This window comes from Pongo abelii, chromosome 4, assembly GCF_028885655.2.
Source record: "Pongo abelii isolate AG06213 chromosome 4, NHGRI_mPonAbe1-v2.0_pri, whole genome shotgun sequence".
NCBI lineage: Eukaryota > Metazoa > Chordata > Mammalia > Primates > Hominidae > Pongo > Pongo abelii.
In genome coordinates, this window is record NC_071989.2 from 62021414 (window position 1) to 62038541 (window position 17128).

The following is a 17128-nucleotide window of genomic DNA, read 5'->3' on the forward strand; positions in this document are numbered from 1 at the left end:
TTATATTCATTAAGCACCTACTTTTTTGACAGAGATCACCTCATCAGACCCTTTGCCATAGGGTTTTGAACAAGGGATCATGAAACAAACACAGGAAGGAAAAAAGGAAAGCCAGTGCTGCAAAGAAAGTGTTGGGGCTGAAAACAAACTCTATTGGTTTCAAATTTGGGCTAGGATTGGCCCAGTCCATCTTGAAGCTATAAACTATTTTCTCCTAATCGCCACTCTTTGTCACTCAACTTCTCTTAAAAACCCATGTTAATTGGTTGGGTGGAATGCTTAGATAACAGATGTTATTTTAAAATAGAACATTTAATGTGTAGAAGCCAAGGAGTGTTGTAAAGAAGCAAAAAGACCTGTGAGAGATCAGAAGCAAAGCACAGTGGGAAGGAGAAAAAGTCTTAGAATCCACCACCTGCTTTTGTGAAAGCCTTGTCTGTTTATTTTTGACTCAGGACATGCAGGCACAAGTTAAGAAGCCCAGTGGTTTGTAAATCTGGAACTTTTATAGTTGGCTCATATAAAAAAGCCTGAGACATGTAGGAGAGCTGGCATTTGGGGAAGACAAACTTATTGTTTTCATGTGTATTTGTTCTGTTCCCACCTTTTCTTCATCTACCCCCAACTAGATGATGGCATAATAGAAGACATAAGCCCTGAATAAAAATTTTCCAACCTAAAAGTGCATATTTTTGAGGGTTTATCCCCTCTAAGCCCTCAGTTGTTTAATAATTATTTTATAAACACATAGTTCCCTGGCATAATTTGCCATAATTTCATGATTAAAATGATACAGAGGTGCCACACTTTTAAAGAATTAACTCATTGCCTTTGCTCGATCTATTATAGCCCCCTCTCAAATTTAAAAAATATATACAAATTTGAAAAAACACTTATCTATGACCCTTAATTTTCTTTTTATAAAAATAAGCATTTTAGGTTAAATAATTGCAAAGATTCCTTCTATCCCCCATACTTAGTTTTGTTATTCTATAGAATGGGAAACAATTGCAGCACTTATAACATTTTATGATGCCCCAAATTGCAAAGCATAATGAAATGTAGCTCATCATCCACCACAATGTGAAATTTTTCTTATGGTCAACAACTTCATTTTTTATTTCCAAATGATATAGTGTGTTTTCAAGAGGCTTTTTATATCAAATCTATATAAGCAGACATCCTGATGCATTTAAAGTTAATACAGACAACTCAGAAATCTCCCTAATGCCCTAGCCATAATATACCTGTCAGATTCCCTACCATCTCTAATGACCTCAACTTATTAAGGTCATCGATCATTTGATGGAAATTTCTCTGCCACATCCCTGAAAAAAAAGATGATGGCAAGAAGAGACAATGCTAGCTAATTGCAGTTTGTTTGTCTCCCAAAATATTTTCCCAGAAACTTTTAATTAGTTCAATGTGTATACTATATTTTACTAGGGGTCATGATGTATTTAACCAATGAAAATGTTAAAAATGAAACAGCAGCCCGGCACGGTGGCTCACGCCTGTAATCCCAGCACTTCGGGAGGCCGAGATGGGCAGATCATGAGGTCAAAAGATAAGAGATCATCCTGGCCAACATGGTGAAACCCCGTCTCTACTGAAAATACAAAAATTAGCTGGGCATGGTGGTGCATGCCTGTAGTCCCAGCTACCCAGGAGGCTGAGGCAGGAGAATCACTTGAACCCGGGAGGCAGAGGTTGCAGTGAGCGGAAATCACGCCACTGCACTCCAGCCTGGTGACAGAGTGAGACTCTGTCTCAAAAAAAAAAAAAGAAAAAAGAAAAAAAAAAAGAAACAGCAATTTAATAAATGTCATTTTTTGACATTGAATATTAATAGGTCAATGAGAAAATATTTCTTAATTATATTAGTTGTGTGCCCAGCATTGCCAATATACTATTAAATTTAATTCTACCCAAAGGATTAATATTTGCTACCTAAATTAAAATAGTTAATTGTGTTATGTTTTGTGTTTTCTCAACAGATTGGATTCTTCAAAAGACCATTGAAAAAGAAAATGGAGAAATGAAATATTTTACAAAAGAAAATAATAACAATTATTCAATAATCTATCCTCAGGTTTGCCTCAAATATGTGACAAGAAATGTATAATTCATGACATAGTCATGTAACTATGTAATCCATCAGGGATTAATTACTTGGAAAATGACAGGTCATGCATTATCCAAAAACAATACCAAAAAGACATATTTTATAAAATGACAAAAAAATATTTTACATAATTACTCATTTTTGTTGAGTAAGCAAAATTACAAAGTGTTTTTAAAAAAACCTGTACAAATATGTTTATGTATTAAATCACCATCCAAAATACTTAATGAATACATAAAAAGATTTTTATGATCATAGAAACATCTATTTTCAAAACAATATAAATTAAGCTTTTCCCCTTGATTCCTGTTGGATATCCATGTTCAGCATGACAGTTAGCACTCGTAAATGCCAAGAAAAGAATTACCTGAAAAAGATCATTTCTCCCGATTCAAATGAGAACATTTTCCCTTGGTAGAATCCATATACAATATGGATTGAAAATTAAGTCACGAAGAATACATTTAGCATCTTTATGTTGGGTTCTATATCTAAAAATTTCCACCCCCGACCCAAGGTGATTGGAAAGCACTGCAATTGAGCTAAAATTTTATCTAGGATGGAAAATCAGGATAGACTCGTTTAAAAACAAGTATATTAAATGGGTTAAATTAAGCTTTTACAGAACATGCTTAATTTTGATATTGAGCTCTAAATGCAAAACTCTTCTATACTGAAAAAACACTTAAAGCAGTTTTGTGCGGCATCACAGTGATTTGTCATGAAAAGCCATATATGGGGGACATGCTAAAATGGCTTCTGAATGAAATATGACAGCAGAGAAAGATGCCACTGAAATGCTGAAATTATCTTTGCTGAGCAGCTTTTGAATGCTAAGCGTGCCAGTATGTGACCCAAAGAAGGAGTTGTCTCAACTCCTTGGTACAGGATTCGTTCAAACCCCCAAGCTGTGAGAGTGTGTTTATTTTTAATTTTTTGAAAGGTATTTAATTTCCAACCACATTTCTTATTTTTTTGAAAAGACAATGTTCCATTTCAGTATTACATTTTACCAAGAAGTCACTGCTTTTTAAGTGTGTTGCATCAATATTTAGATAAAATCCCAGAAATGTATTTTAAAGAATTTCAGGTTTGAAAACTCAAACCAACAGAAAGATATCACACCTTTGTATGTGCTTCTTTGTTCTTGAAGTAGTCATTATGGTTCATTGGAATCTACTGTAGCATAAGCTCCTAGGTTGCTCCATTTCTTAGGAAAATAGCAATGAATGAATGTATAGTAGCTGCATGTGTGAACTACTGCTGTAAAGTTTGCTGACATTTCTGCAACAACTCCATTTCTCCATCTGATTTACCAGAACCTGTAACAAGACCAGAACATGTATTTATCCAGAAACTCCTGGGCTCTGCTTTGTTCAAAAAGGAGCAAATCCACATAGAAATTAAATGTTATAAATTTTTTTTTCAAACTAATTTCCAAAGAATTTAGCTGAAGACTCAGAGTCAGCCTACCTCTTGACTCTCCACATCTGCATCTAAGATCCTGAAGGCCAAAGGAATGTGCCTGTGGGATGCCAAGGCCATCAGTAGCTGGAAGAAAGAATACCTCTTTCTAGAGGTTTGGTGTCCTCTTGCTGGCCTGTCATTATTCGGAAATACGCGCTTTTGGAATTTCCTTCATTTTCACTATTTCCAGGTTCAGAAATCATACCTTCCACTTGTTCTTTCTTTGCCCAGTAAAACTCAGGGTTTCTCTTATTCGGAGTTACCATGTTGCACACCCCCAGTGCTTAGCCTGCCCAGAAGCCCTGCTCCGATCTCAGCAAGATCTTAGTAGTAAAGCTAACGGATCCATTGAAATTCATACTCAGCACCTGTGACTACTAGACAAAGCCCATTTACTGAACCATGAGTGTGCACTTTTAAACTAAATTGTTAACTGAAAGGGAAAAAATAGAAATGAGGGCATTTTGAAGTTTTTAGAAAAGAGAGGAAGAGCTGTTGGCCAGATCAAAGAGATACTTATAAGCCCGGCACAGTTTTTAACATAAGTCATTCCTGGCTATTAAGTAAAATATTTCATGAACCAGAAGTCCTGTTTCTCTAATATTATAATTTGTTGAGGTTTGTGTGTGTGTGTGTGTGCATGTGCAGACACATGTACACATATAAATTGAATACAAAAATAGCTCAATAACACCAAAAAACAGTTTACAGAAAATAAACACAAAAGCTATATCTGCAAGACAAGTTTGATTAATCTACTTTTCATATAGTTTCATTTTTATTAATATTTAGGTTTAACTTATAGTTCTGCAATTATTTAAAAAACAAGTACAGAGCGTTTGATTTTAAAAAGTCAACAGATGTTTCAAAATAGCTTTGTACAAATGTTATAAAACATATTTAATGATTAAGAAATGTACTAGACTCTATCATTTACTTTTAAAACATTTAATTAGAAAAACAGGTGATATTTAAGACTATTTATAAGCTTATTGGCTAAATTGCCAAAAAGTTTCTTTTTCTCTAACTTTGGTATTCTAAATAATTGATTATTGCTCCCACTGTAAACTGAACCATGTATGCACTCTCTTTTCTGACCAAACTACAATGGTATATTGGTAAATTATTTAACAACACACTGTCCAGGAGGGAAAAAAAAACAGTCTCTGTTTTGTATCATTTGCCAGTTTCCATGGTCCGAATATTCTCTCTCCATTTTCAAACTACCAAAGTGACCCTAATCAGCTTACAAAATTCCTGGAAATGTATCTGCCAGCTCTTACCAACCAGTGTGAGCTGACTTCAGCACACCACTGAGACAGATTACACGATAGATAGACAGATAGATAGACAGACGGACAGACAGACAGACAGACAGATAGATAGAGACTGATAGAGAACATGTTGTGTCTATATACATATCCAATGACACACAGTATAATCACGTTTTAAATTATGCCGAAAGTACTGATTATATCAAGCCCAGTAGACATAATGCTACACAGCACCCATTCTTTAATTTTGATTTCTAAAATTATAACCTTCCTTTGATATTAATAAAGTGTTATGAACTTGCAGGAGAAGGAAGGAGTTGAAAGAAGGAAAATATAAAGGGTGATCCACAGTGAAAATCAGACCTACACAGCAGCCACAAAAAAAAATGTCTCATTTTCCCAAGGAATCCAAAGTCCCGTGAGACACATTACAAAAGATGATACTTTGTAAATATTTTTAACTTCTATGATCCAATTTCAACTTCATTGATCCAATTTGTCAAACTATTTTCCTCTGAGCACTAGATTCATGGGCAATTTAATCTCTGAATATTTTCTGTGTCATAAGTGTGCTTGAAAAGAGGCTTGTAGTAAACAGATATTTTTACAAAATTTGATGTTTCTGCAACCATAATAATTTTATCTATAAATGCGTATATACATATATATATACACACATACACTCACATGCAGATATTTACATATATAGATATTCTCTTTTCCTTTTATAAAATCAAAGTCTAGGCTCAATTGGAAAATGGAAATATTTGCACCAAAAGAAAGAAGTGCCATTGTTGTGATCAATGGAGTAAAGCTGGGGTATAGTAGAGGCTGGAGAAGCCCTGCCCATGTTCTCTCCAAGGCCACAACTTGCACACTGTGAATGGTGTCCCCACTGGCTCCATGGAGTGTGCCTTCACACGGGGGAATGTCCTTGTCCAACACGCTGTAATCTACTCCATGGGAACTGACTGTCCTGCTTTTCACAACATTGAGAAACAGGCCCAGAGCCTGTCTCATGTGCCAGGTGCAGTCACATTATTGTTCAAATAAAGCGGCTTCTGACAAATCAGTTTTTCAAAATAGCATCCTATGTACTTTTCATTTCTTCCAACAACTCTCAGGCCCCCTTTTACCAGTTTTCTCCCCCAGGGGAGATTTTCAAGACTACTGGAGAAAAATCTGTTAATAAAGCATTTGCTCTGCGTACCAGCTTCAGTGACTGATTGATTCAGTGACTCAATCATTTATACAGGATTTCAGTGTTTTGTTCTGCAGCGGTGTTCTAAAGGGTTCACATAGTATAATGGAGGAAGGACAGAGCAGAATATACTTCCAAGCTGGAACATCTTTAAGACATTTACAAACTGTTATGGGACACTATCAGCAACTATGCCTGGGGAAGCTAGCAGGATTTAGCTCTTCAATGGCCCTCCAAATGCACCCAACAATCGCCAACCTCACCCATGGAAATCATCTAAAAAATGAAAAGAAGGGCCTTAAAGTCCTCACATGGACGCTGTATTCATAACTAAAATGTACAGTTTAATTCTAAATAGCAGGCTTTTAAATGCAAACAGCTTCCAGGTGAGTCCTCTGGCTTCCAATCAGACTGCTGATTTTAAACCATTCTCACACAGAATTTCTGAAACCACCACCAGGTATTAATTCTGTTAACTGCAGTGAAAGGAAACCCAAGGCACATTACAAAAGGCTAAATGCTGCTGTTTCTAAGTGGAAGCACTGTTGAACAACACTCTTAGGTGGAATAAGAAAAATAGGGTTAAACTGTAACTTGTAATCGGACGAACAAATCAGCATCTTTGATCCTCAGGTTAAAATTTAATCTTAAATCTAGAAATTCGAAGTAACAGCCTTTAACCATTAACCTTGAGGAAAATGTGAAGTAGCATCTGGAGTCTCTTAAGCCCCAGCCCTGTTGTCCCCTACAGCATCTCCACCCGGGAAGTCCAGTTCCTAACTAATGGGAATGGATCCTTTTCCCATTATAAAGGGCCGATGCTTAACCCTTGAACCCACTACCGTTCTTATGCCCCAAGATCTGCACCTTACATCAGGCACCCAGGAATACTTCTCACTGAAATTTTACCATACCAAAAAATATGTAAGGGTGACTCATCACTCCTAACTTTGGACTCCTTGCTTTGAGATCAGTATTTTTTTCTCTCTCTTTACATATAGCAAAAGCTTTCCCCAGTAGCTAATGAATTTAGGACTTTATACAAGACTCCCTAGCAATTTCCTCCTCCCACAGGCTGGAGAATTTCAGTGCTATGAGACTGGGCAGTAGGAGCCAGAGCCAATTTGCAGGATCTCTCTTCCTTCTGCCTTCCAGTTGGCTCTCTTCTCAGCTGAGTAGTGGGGATGATTTGGGGCTTACTCAGCAAGGCCATTCTCTGCCTTGTGCCCATAGCAGGGCCTTGGGTGGTGGCATGTTATCTTTGTTGGTGAGCAGACACTCAGAGATCCTTTAATTATCTGACACACCATGGAAATCTTGGCAATCAACTAAGGACCTGTGACACTCATAACTACGATTACATTTGGCTTTAGCATATTTCAGGTAATATCTTTATGAAAAAAAGATGAAGTATGGAATTGTAGGAACTCTTTTGCAATAGACTGAGATCCAATGTTTAAATCTTTTTATTTCAGTTTGATCTGTGCCTTTCGATTGGGGACAAAATTTTAAAAACAAATCTTCCAAATGACACCACAATGAAAGCCAGTTGTGGTCTTGAAAAATCTCTCTATTGCATTACTTATCCTCACCCTTGTTTTTTAAGAGGTAGAGAGAGATTACTGGGAAGCAGTGAGCCAACATAATTGTCCCTTTCCTCTACAGAATAGCTGTGCAGAAGGGGACCACCACACTTAGGACCAGTGCCAGGTGACAATCTTTCTGTCATGCTGCTGCAGCATTTTGCACCTTGAGAGACAGGAAAAAAAATGGGGGTGAGGGAGTGGAAGATGATGAAACTATTTCTCTTTTATGTCTACATCCTTACTCCTCAAAATACTTTAAACCCACTCAGACCCCGTATACCCTGCCCACAATACTAACACATGTACTTTGCATAAGTAAATTGTTGATTAAATAAGAGCAAAACTATATTATTATGTGTAGATTAACCAAGGCTAATTTCCTGGAGTTTAATACACTTTGGATTCAAGTAAAAACAATCACTTAATGCAGCAACATCTCAGACCCTCTTCCCTCTGGAACCATTTTATACAAGAGAACTCAACATTTACTGTTTTATTTCTGATACTGCCTGCCATTACTCAGGGTGCAAGAGATGCTCTGCATTCCTTATTAGGAAAAATTGGCCTGTAAGGAGAATGATATACTGTGTATTACTACTGTGAGACTGTAAAATTGTTAATGGACAGTGTAAAGAATTGTATTTATTTTATTAGCAAGAAAAATGTTGCATTCAAGAACTACTGCCCTGAAACATCCATCACTCCAGTGAACTGTTCTGCCTGATCTAACATAAAGTTACATTTCATTGCTCATTTTTTATTTGCCTCACTAAAATGAATAACTTAAGGGAATGTGCATTTCTACAAGACTTTAATTGGATAAACTCATTAGAAGAAAATGTTTCAATTGCATTCAAGAACAAAGAAGCATAACCTTTGTTGACTCTTGTAATTTGTTATATGCTTCATTTAAACCCATTTTTTAAAGAAATCAGGTAACAGTCATTTAATCTGATATAATTAGAAATAGCTGAGATTGTAAAAAAGCATTTTGAATGTCCTATGTATGGCATATCCTGTACACCGATTGAAGGTCAGAGCTTTGGTATTTTTGTATAATTCTATCTTATCTGGTGCATCAGCTGTGTATTTTACGTCAAGGTAAATGAGCATCCTGTCTTATATGTTAAATTTAAAAAATGACTTTTTCAAAGAAGAATGTGATTGCTGTGATTTTTAAGTGTGTATATTTTTTCCAAAATTAATGTGACTTCTTCTGAAGCTCCAACCTTTTTTTTTTTTTTTTTTTTTGATGCTTTGGCAGGTTTTCACTTTAATGCTCTAAAAGGAAAAAGCAAAAAGTAAATTAAGTCTGTCTGTGGTGTTTCCTGTACAAGATTTAGCAATGTGATTAGTTTTTTTGCGAACTTGAGAAAAAAACCACAGGATCTATAATGCTATATATCTTCTTCTAATGAGATGTTTTAATAATAAATAGTCTGCAGTATAATCATAGATTATACCATATAGGTGAGATAAAAAAATCAAGAAATTTAAAAATAGTTATTTTCTTTATTCAATTTACAGTTCATTATATAAAATTATTTAATATATTAGGGCTAGAAGAAAATACAGGAAGAAGTTTTAGTAAAAATAACACATGGTCATCTTATTTAAAATTTCATCCTCAAACTATGCTGTGGGGTGAGTGAGGAGCTATTGTTACGGAAGACACAGACTGAATTATGAAGAGGTTATTTGTCAGGTCATCTGCCTAAGTTTTGGCAGAGCACATTTTCACTGCCCTATCTTTTCTCCCTTACTGTAAAGTAAGTGCTTTTTCTCTCTCTTCACCCCTTATCCAGGAAGAGAATACAGTGGAGTTACTAAGGGAGAATCTGGATATATTCACTGGAAAATAAATGGTATACATCAAGATTTATTATTTGTACATCCAGAGAATAGCACAACATTTACTTCCTTACCTTCATTTACTTTGATTATAAAAATAATGTGATCCTCATAGGCAGATGTCAAGTGTAATATTCACCAAACAGAAGTGATCATGAATTAAGAAGACTGAAGATTATGTCTATTTATTCTTTATAAGAGCAATATTATTTTAATTGCTTAAAAATATGTGAATATTAATTTTTAAATCAAGAATACATTTATGGTAAAAGGGGGATGTATACACATGTAGGTAATTTGAAAACCACAAGAAATAATTTTAAAATAGCCATCATACCAGTACCAGAAATTATATGCCAAAAATCATAAAGAATATAGTACCTTGTACTTTTAAAAAATATAATATTATATTTCTTAATTTTTCTCTAGTAAAAAAAGGATGATGGTCATCAAATACTTTCCCTTGCTTTGAAGTTGACAATAAGGAAGAAAATTACCCACTCGCCTCCTTCTCCTTCTGAGCCAATAACTGCTATACACATACACATACGCCACACTACAATTCTCCATAGTCTGCATGGAGAATAATTACTTCTTTACCCACTACTTCAAGCATGAGTGTGATGGGGCAAAGAGCAAACAGTGATGGGGAAACATGGGTAAGATAATATCACTAAGAATGATAGCATATTTGGCCTTGTTTATTATGCAAACCAACTGTATTATTTTATTAATAATCCCAGAGAAAGAAAGAATTTTTGCCAGAAACAAAACACCTGGCATCATTACAAGCATTAGCAAAAAAAAAGACAGTAAATAAGGAACAGAGGAACACATGAGACAGGAGACATATAGAAAACAAACAGCAATATGGCAAATATAACTCTGGCCATATCAATAATTACATTAAAGGTAAATGATCTAAATACCCAAATCAAAAAGCAGAGATTTTCAGACTGATAAAAGGATAAAGTTGATCTACATGCCCTCTAAAAGAGAAAGACTTTAGCTTGAAAGGTGCAAGTGGGTTGAAAGAAAAATGATGGAATAAAAATACACTATGCAAATAGTAACCATAAGAGAGCTGGTGTGGCTATATTATATCAGACAAAATAAACTTTAAGTTGTGTCTAGTTCCAGGCATAGGAAGATTCTAATCTTGTGAGGGAGACAGGGACCCATGGAAATCTGCTAAGCATGTAGAAATTCTAGATTTTTGCTTGGACTGACTTTGATGTCCTGTAGATTTTCAAGGACCATTGACACCTCAAATAAAACTTGGATTAAGGAAGAATCCACGGAGTCACCTCACTTTGAAATTTGTCTTAAGTTCATGTGTTGGGGGATCCCTAACCTACACAGATTCTGGTTGCCATGGTCTAATTGCTACCCCAGTGGCAGGAATAATAGAACAGGCATCATAGTCCATAGGCACCTAGGCTTCCAAGCAGTTCACAGATTTTGGTCATGTGCCAGGTCTCTAGTTAGTACTTCACTGGCAAGTGCTGGCTTGAATTAATAAAAGCAGCATTGAAATATCTGTGGGTTTTGTCTTTAGCTTCCACTTCACTCAGCTATTTTTTTGTTTTTGTAGTATCTTTCAACTGATTGTGTGGTATGAATTCATTTAGATACCACAACTCAGAATGGCATTCCAAAGGCAAGAGTGGAAATGTCTCAACTTGGTAAATAAAAATAGCAACCAGATTCAGCCATCAGACGGTAATTAGTGAAGCTGGAAGCTAGCCATTCCAAGGACTAACTATCCTTGATAAAACGCCCAGGGCTCTTTAGCTTTGCATGCTCAATCTCTCCTTTTCTGTTTTCTTCCTTCCTTTACTCAGATTTTTCTATTCTATTTCACTCAAGTACCATCTGTTATTCCTTTTCACACACTTTTCAGACCCTTCTTTTATTCCTGCCCATTCTGCATACCTCATCATTAAAAGGCGGGTAATTCTACAAAGATTCCAATTAGTGTATTGTTTAACGGCTGATCAGGTTTTCCCCCTTTTAAGATGAACCACTGAATAAATGGTGTAAAGAATGTAGTCTTGTGTTGCCAACATCTTGTCAGAACTTTTTTTGAAGTTTGAGTTCACTATTGTCCACTTGAGTTGCCATTAAGCAGAATGTATATCTCTGTGTGAACATGTCTGAGCCCATATGTGAGCAAACACATGAATGAAGATTGTATTTTTAGATGGAAAGTCATTTGAATTCTGAAAGTGGCAGGACATGTAAGGCAGTAATACACAGAAAGTAGGTAGTTTTGAATGAAACTGATGGTGACTGGTGAAGTCTCCCAATTTTCTATGGGTAGGGGAAGAAAGGTAAGAGACTAACATTTGTTGTCTGCCTCCCACATGCCAGGCATTGAGCTATGCAGTTTTCCAGCATCATGCCTTTTAATCCTATCAGCAACACTAAATGCTATTATTATTATTATTCCTATTATACAGATGATGTAATTGAGACCCAAAGGACCTAAGGAGCTACTTCAAGGCTTACTAGTAAGTAGTGATATAGAAATAAAAGTAAGTAAGTAGTGATATAGAAATAAAAACCAAGATCTATCTGAGTCCAAAGCTGCTTCCCCAGGGACAGGAACTTGAGAGGAAGTCACTGGAAGAGAAATGAAAACACAGAGATAGAGGAGAACACACATCTATTTTGGTAGTACTTGGCACATAGTAACTTTCAGTAAATATTTGTTTATTGCTGAATGGATGCAAAAATTGATCAACTATATTAGTCAGAGATCTTCAGAGACATAGAGCTAATAGGAGATATATACATATATATGTGTATATAAGAGAGATATCTATATCTTACACACACACACACACACACACACACACACACACACATATATGGAGAGAGAGAGATTATAAGGAACTGGTTCACATGACTATGGAGGCTGAGAAGTCCCATGGTCTACAGTCTGTAAACTAGAGACCAGGGAAAGCTGATGGTACAGTTCCAGTCCGAGTCTGAAGGTCCAAGACTAGGAGAACTGATGATGTAAGTGGTGGAAGAAAGTTGGTGGTGTAGTTCTAGTCCAAGTCCAAAGGCCTGAAAGTCAGAAGTGCCGATGGTATAAGTCCTAGTCCAAGGGTAGGAGAAGACTGATATCCCAATTCAAACTGTCAGGCAGAGAGAGCAAATTCTCTCTTACCCTGCCTTTTGTTCCATTCAGGCCTCCAACAGATTGGATGAAGACTAAAAACACGGGCCATCTGCTTTCCTCAGTCTACCAATTCAAATGCTAATCTCACTCAGAAACACCCTCACAAACATAACCAGAATAATGTTTAACCAAATATCTGGGCACCCTATGTCCCAGTCACATTGACACATAAAATTAATCATCACAAGTCCACCTCTGTCAACTTGTCACCCATACACATCTCCTTAAGCCATACTTAACCTCAAAATAAAGGCAATAACAAGGTCATAATTTCACCAAACGTGATACAACTGTCCTGCATACCACTAAAAATGCACTAACCCCTTCCGCAGAAAAGGAGGCAAAGTCTTTGAAATTCACTCTTCTCCTTGATGTCTTGTAACTGAAATACTATGATTGAAAATTAACAATACTTAAGTATGATATAAAGTCAATACATCTGCAGTTACATGACAAAAGAATCAGAGTGAAAATCAAAGATATTTTCTTAATACATACAAATATAAATATATTTAAAACATATTCACATTCAAAACAAAATAAGGAGGACTATTCATAACAATCATAATCCTCTTTTTTTTTGTAACTGGTCACTTCTAGCTGATACTTACAGCTACCTTCTTCCACTAGCCACTTTATATTCCTTTTCCCTTCAGCAAGCTCGTTATTTGGTCATCGTTCTTCACCTGAAAGAATGACCCAAATCTTCATTCCTGAAGAGTCTGAGCCATTAGTAGTCCTTCCTGGATTGGGCTGTTGTAGCTTTCCGTTGATTATAATCACAAGGTAAGGTAATACTCAGTGACACACTAAGGGATCTCTTTGAATTCAGGCATGTTCTTTCTTATCTCTATTGTGGAGTAGCAATTGAATTTCTCCTCTGTAGCGAGGATCAGCCACCTCACCCAGTATAATATTATAACTCACTTCTTTGCCTATTGATTCAGAGGCATGAGAAGCTCAAAGGGGCCAGGTGGCAGTCTTAATTTCCAGTTCAATGGAATCATTTTTGTGTCTCCTGGTGGGAGCATTCTTCCCTTAGGAACTGAGATCCCTAGGCCACCAGAGCATAAGGTCATGAGGACAGAAAGCAAAAATTTTGTTAGTGGGTCCCTGTGGGTAATAGTGAGTGGAGTCACTCCTATTTCTACCTTTGATTCCTGGATTCATGAATCCTAGTTATTGGAGAAACAACACCATATACTAGACAGTGATTCAGAGTATATTCAGCCTTGTAGAGAATCTTGCCCATACCGTCTGATGTACTGCCACCTAGCTGGTGCTATAGCTGAGTCTTCAGAAGGACATTCCACTGTTTCATCAGGCCAGCTGCTTCAGAATGGTGGAGAACATGGTAAGACTAGTGAAGTCTATGAGCCTGGGCCCACTGCTGCACGTACTTTGCAGCAAAGTGAGTTTGTCCGTCAGAAGCAATGCCATGGGGAATACCATGATGGTGAATAAAGTTTTATAGTTATATTTTTCCAGCTCACTTACATCTCTTTAGCAAGGAAACCATGAACATACAAAATGATCACTAATCATAGGCTTGAATCCTTGGAGGCAGTTGAAAAATCACCCAGTACTGGAAACTTCTTTACAACATCCCCAACAGTGAAACCTGGTCTATGCTTGGGCACTTTCAACCGTAAGGTCCTCACTACCCCAGCTGTAGATTCTGTTCTGCTTTTGTGAAGCACTAGTTATTTGAGAGTATATCTTTCATTTCAAATTCTAATATTTGCTATGCATCAACAAAAGTCTCTGTATTCATGTAAGTGTTCTTTAACCTATTAGGTATAACTTAGGGCAATGAGCTCCATAAACTTACTCCCTATTGTGCAAAGTAAGACTTTATTTAATTTTTCCATTTCCTTATTAATCTAGTATCTAAAATCGCCTCTCCAGTTAATGTCTCTCAATGTATTTACCCTCTACTAACTGTCAGAATTCTCAAACCAGTGTTTTCATTCATCCAAAAAATAAAGAAGCAGTATTAGGACTGTAATATTAGGATAAAATACAGCAATATTAGAATTATTACTATATAGCCAGGCACAGTGGCTCACACCTATAATCCCAGCACTTTGAGAGGGTGAGGCAGATGGATCACTTGAGGTCAGGAGTTTGAGACCAGCCTGGCCAACATGGTGAAACCCCATCTCTAGTAAAAATACAAAAATTAGTTGGGCGTGGTGGCACATGCCTGTAATTCCAGCTACTCGGGAGGCTGAGGCAGGAGAATCACTTGAGCCCATGAGGCGAAGGTTGCAGTGAGTCAAGATCATGCCACTGCACTCTAGCCTGGGTGACAGAATGAGACTTCATCTCAAAAAAAAAAATGATTACTATATAATAAACTATTAAACTATTATAAAAATCAAAACAACATATAATAGTGTAAACATAAGTAAGGCATAATTATGATGCATTTTGCATCCAATGATCTTTTCTCACAGTGACAATACAAGCAGATCCTTGACAGAATTATTAAAGTTATAAGGTGACAGAAATGCATTTTACAAATAACATAGTAGCTTATAATGATGCTGATCCAAAAAATACTACCAATTTAAGGTCTTAGATCTTTGTATTATTATGAGAATGGGTAAAATGTTTTACATCACAACTATTTAACATTAGCTGGCTTGCTTACATCTTTAATACAAATTGAAAAATGGTGAAATTTTTATTATTATTATTATACTTTAAGATCTGGGATACATGTGCAGAACGTGCAGGTTTGTTACATAGGTGTACATAGGTATACACATGCCATGGTGGTTTGCTGCACCCATCAACCCATCATCTACATTAGGTATTTCTCCTAATGCTATCCCTCTCCTAGCCCCCCACCTCCTGACAGGCCCCGGTGTGTGATATTCCCTCCCTGTGTCCATGTGTTCTTATTGTTCAACTCCCATTTATGAGTGACAACATGGAATGTTCGGTTTTCTGTTCAAGTGTTAGCTTTCTGAGAATGATGGTTTCCAGCTTCATCCACATCCCTACAAAGGACATGAACTCGTCCTTTTTTATGGCTGCATAGTATTCCATGGGGGCATATGTGCTACATTTTTTTAATCCAGTCTATCATTGATGGGCATTTGGGTTTGTTCCAAGCCTTTGCTATTGTGAAGACTCCTGAAATAAACATACGTGTGCATGTGTCTTTACAGTAGAAGGATTTATAATCCTTTGGGTATATACTCAGTAATGGGATTGCTGGGTCACATGGTATTTCTGGTTCTAGATCTTGAGGAATCCCCACACTGTCTTCCACAATGGTTGAAGTAATTTACACTCCCAGCAACAGTGTAAAAGTGCTCCTATTTCTCCAAAATCTGTTGTTTCTAACTTCTTAATCATCGCCATTCTAACTGGTGTGAGATGGTATCTCATTGTGGTTTTGATTTGCATTTCTCTAATGACCAGTGATGATGAGCTTTTTTTCATACGTTTCTTGACCACATAAATGTCTTCTTTTGAGAAGTGTCTGTTCATATCCTTCACCCACTTTTTGATGGGGTTGTTTTTTTCTTGTAAATTTGTTTAAGTTCCTTGTAGATTCTGGATATTAGCCCTTTGTCAGATGAGTAGATGGCAAAAATTTTCTCCCATTCTGTAGGCTGCCTGCTTACTCTGGTGGTAGTTTCTTTTGCTGTGCAGAAGCTCTTTAGTTTAATTAGATCCCATTTGTCAATTTTGGCTTTTGTTCATTGCTTTTGGTATTTTAGTCACGAAGTCTTTGCCCATGCCTATGTCCTGAATGGCATTGCCTAGGTTTTCTTCTAGGGTTTTTATGGTTTCAGGTCTTATGTTTAAGTCTTTAGTCCATCTTGAATTAATTTTTGTGTAAGGTGTAAAGAAGGGGTCCAGTTTCAGTTTTCTGCATATGGCTAGCCAGTTTTCCCAGCACCATTTATTAAATAGGGAATCCTTTCTCCATTGCTTGTTTTTGTCAGGATTGTCAAAGATCAGATGGTTGTAGATATGTGGTGTTATTTCTGAGGCCTCTGTCTGTTCCGTTAGTCTATATATCTGTTTTGGTACCAGTACCATGCTGTTTTGGTTACTGTAGCCTCACAGTATAGTTTGAAGTCAGGTAGCATGATGGCTCCAGCTTTGTTCTTTTTGGTTAGAATTGTCTTGGCTTTTTTTTGATCCCATATGAAATTTGAAGTAGTTTTTTCTAATTCTGTGAAGAAAGTCAATGGTAGCTAGAGGGGGTTGCATTGAATCTACGATTAGTTTGGGCAGTAAAGCCATTTTCATGATATTGATTCTTCCTATCCATTAGCATGGAATGTTTTTCCATTTGTTTTTGTCCTCTCCTATTTCCTTGAGCAGTGATTTGTAGTTCTCCTTGAAGAGGTCCTTCACATCCCTTGTAAGTTGGATTTCTAGGTATTTTATTTTCTTTGTAGCAATTGT

The 17128-nt window shown here is 36.6% G+C and overlaps 1 protein-coding gene across 1 annotated transcript in view; it reads left to right on the forward strand.

The window, feature by feature from the left end:
* Positions 1 to 6078, forward strand: part of ITGA1 (integrin subunit alpha 1) — a 170617-nt gene extending 164539 nt beyond the window's left edge. Inside the window, exon 29 of the mRNA XM_002815549.6 lies at positions 1998 to 6078. Coding sequence (XP_002815595.2) covers positions 1998 to 2042 — 45 coding nt within the window. The 3' untranslated portion in view covers positions 2043 to 6078. The remainder of the gene's footprint in view (positions 1 to 1997) is intronic.
* Positions 6079 to 17128: the final 11050 nt, after the last annotated feature.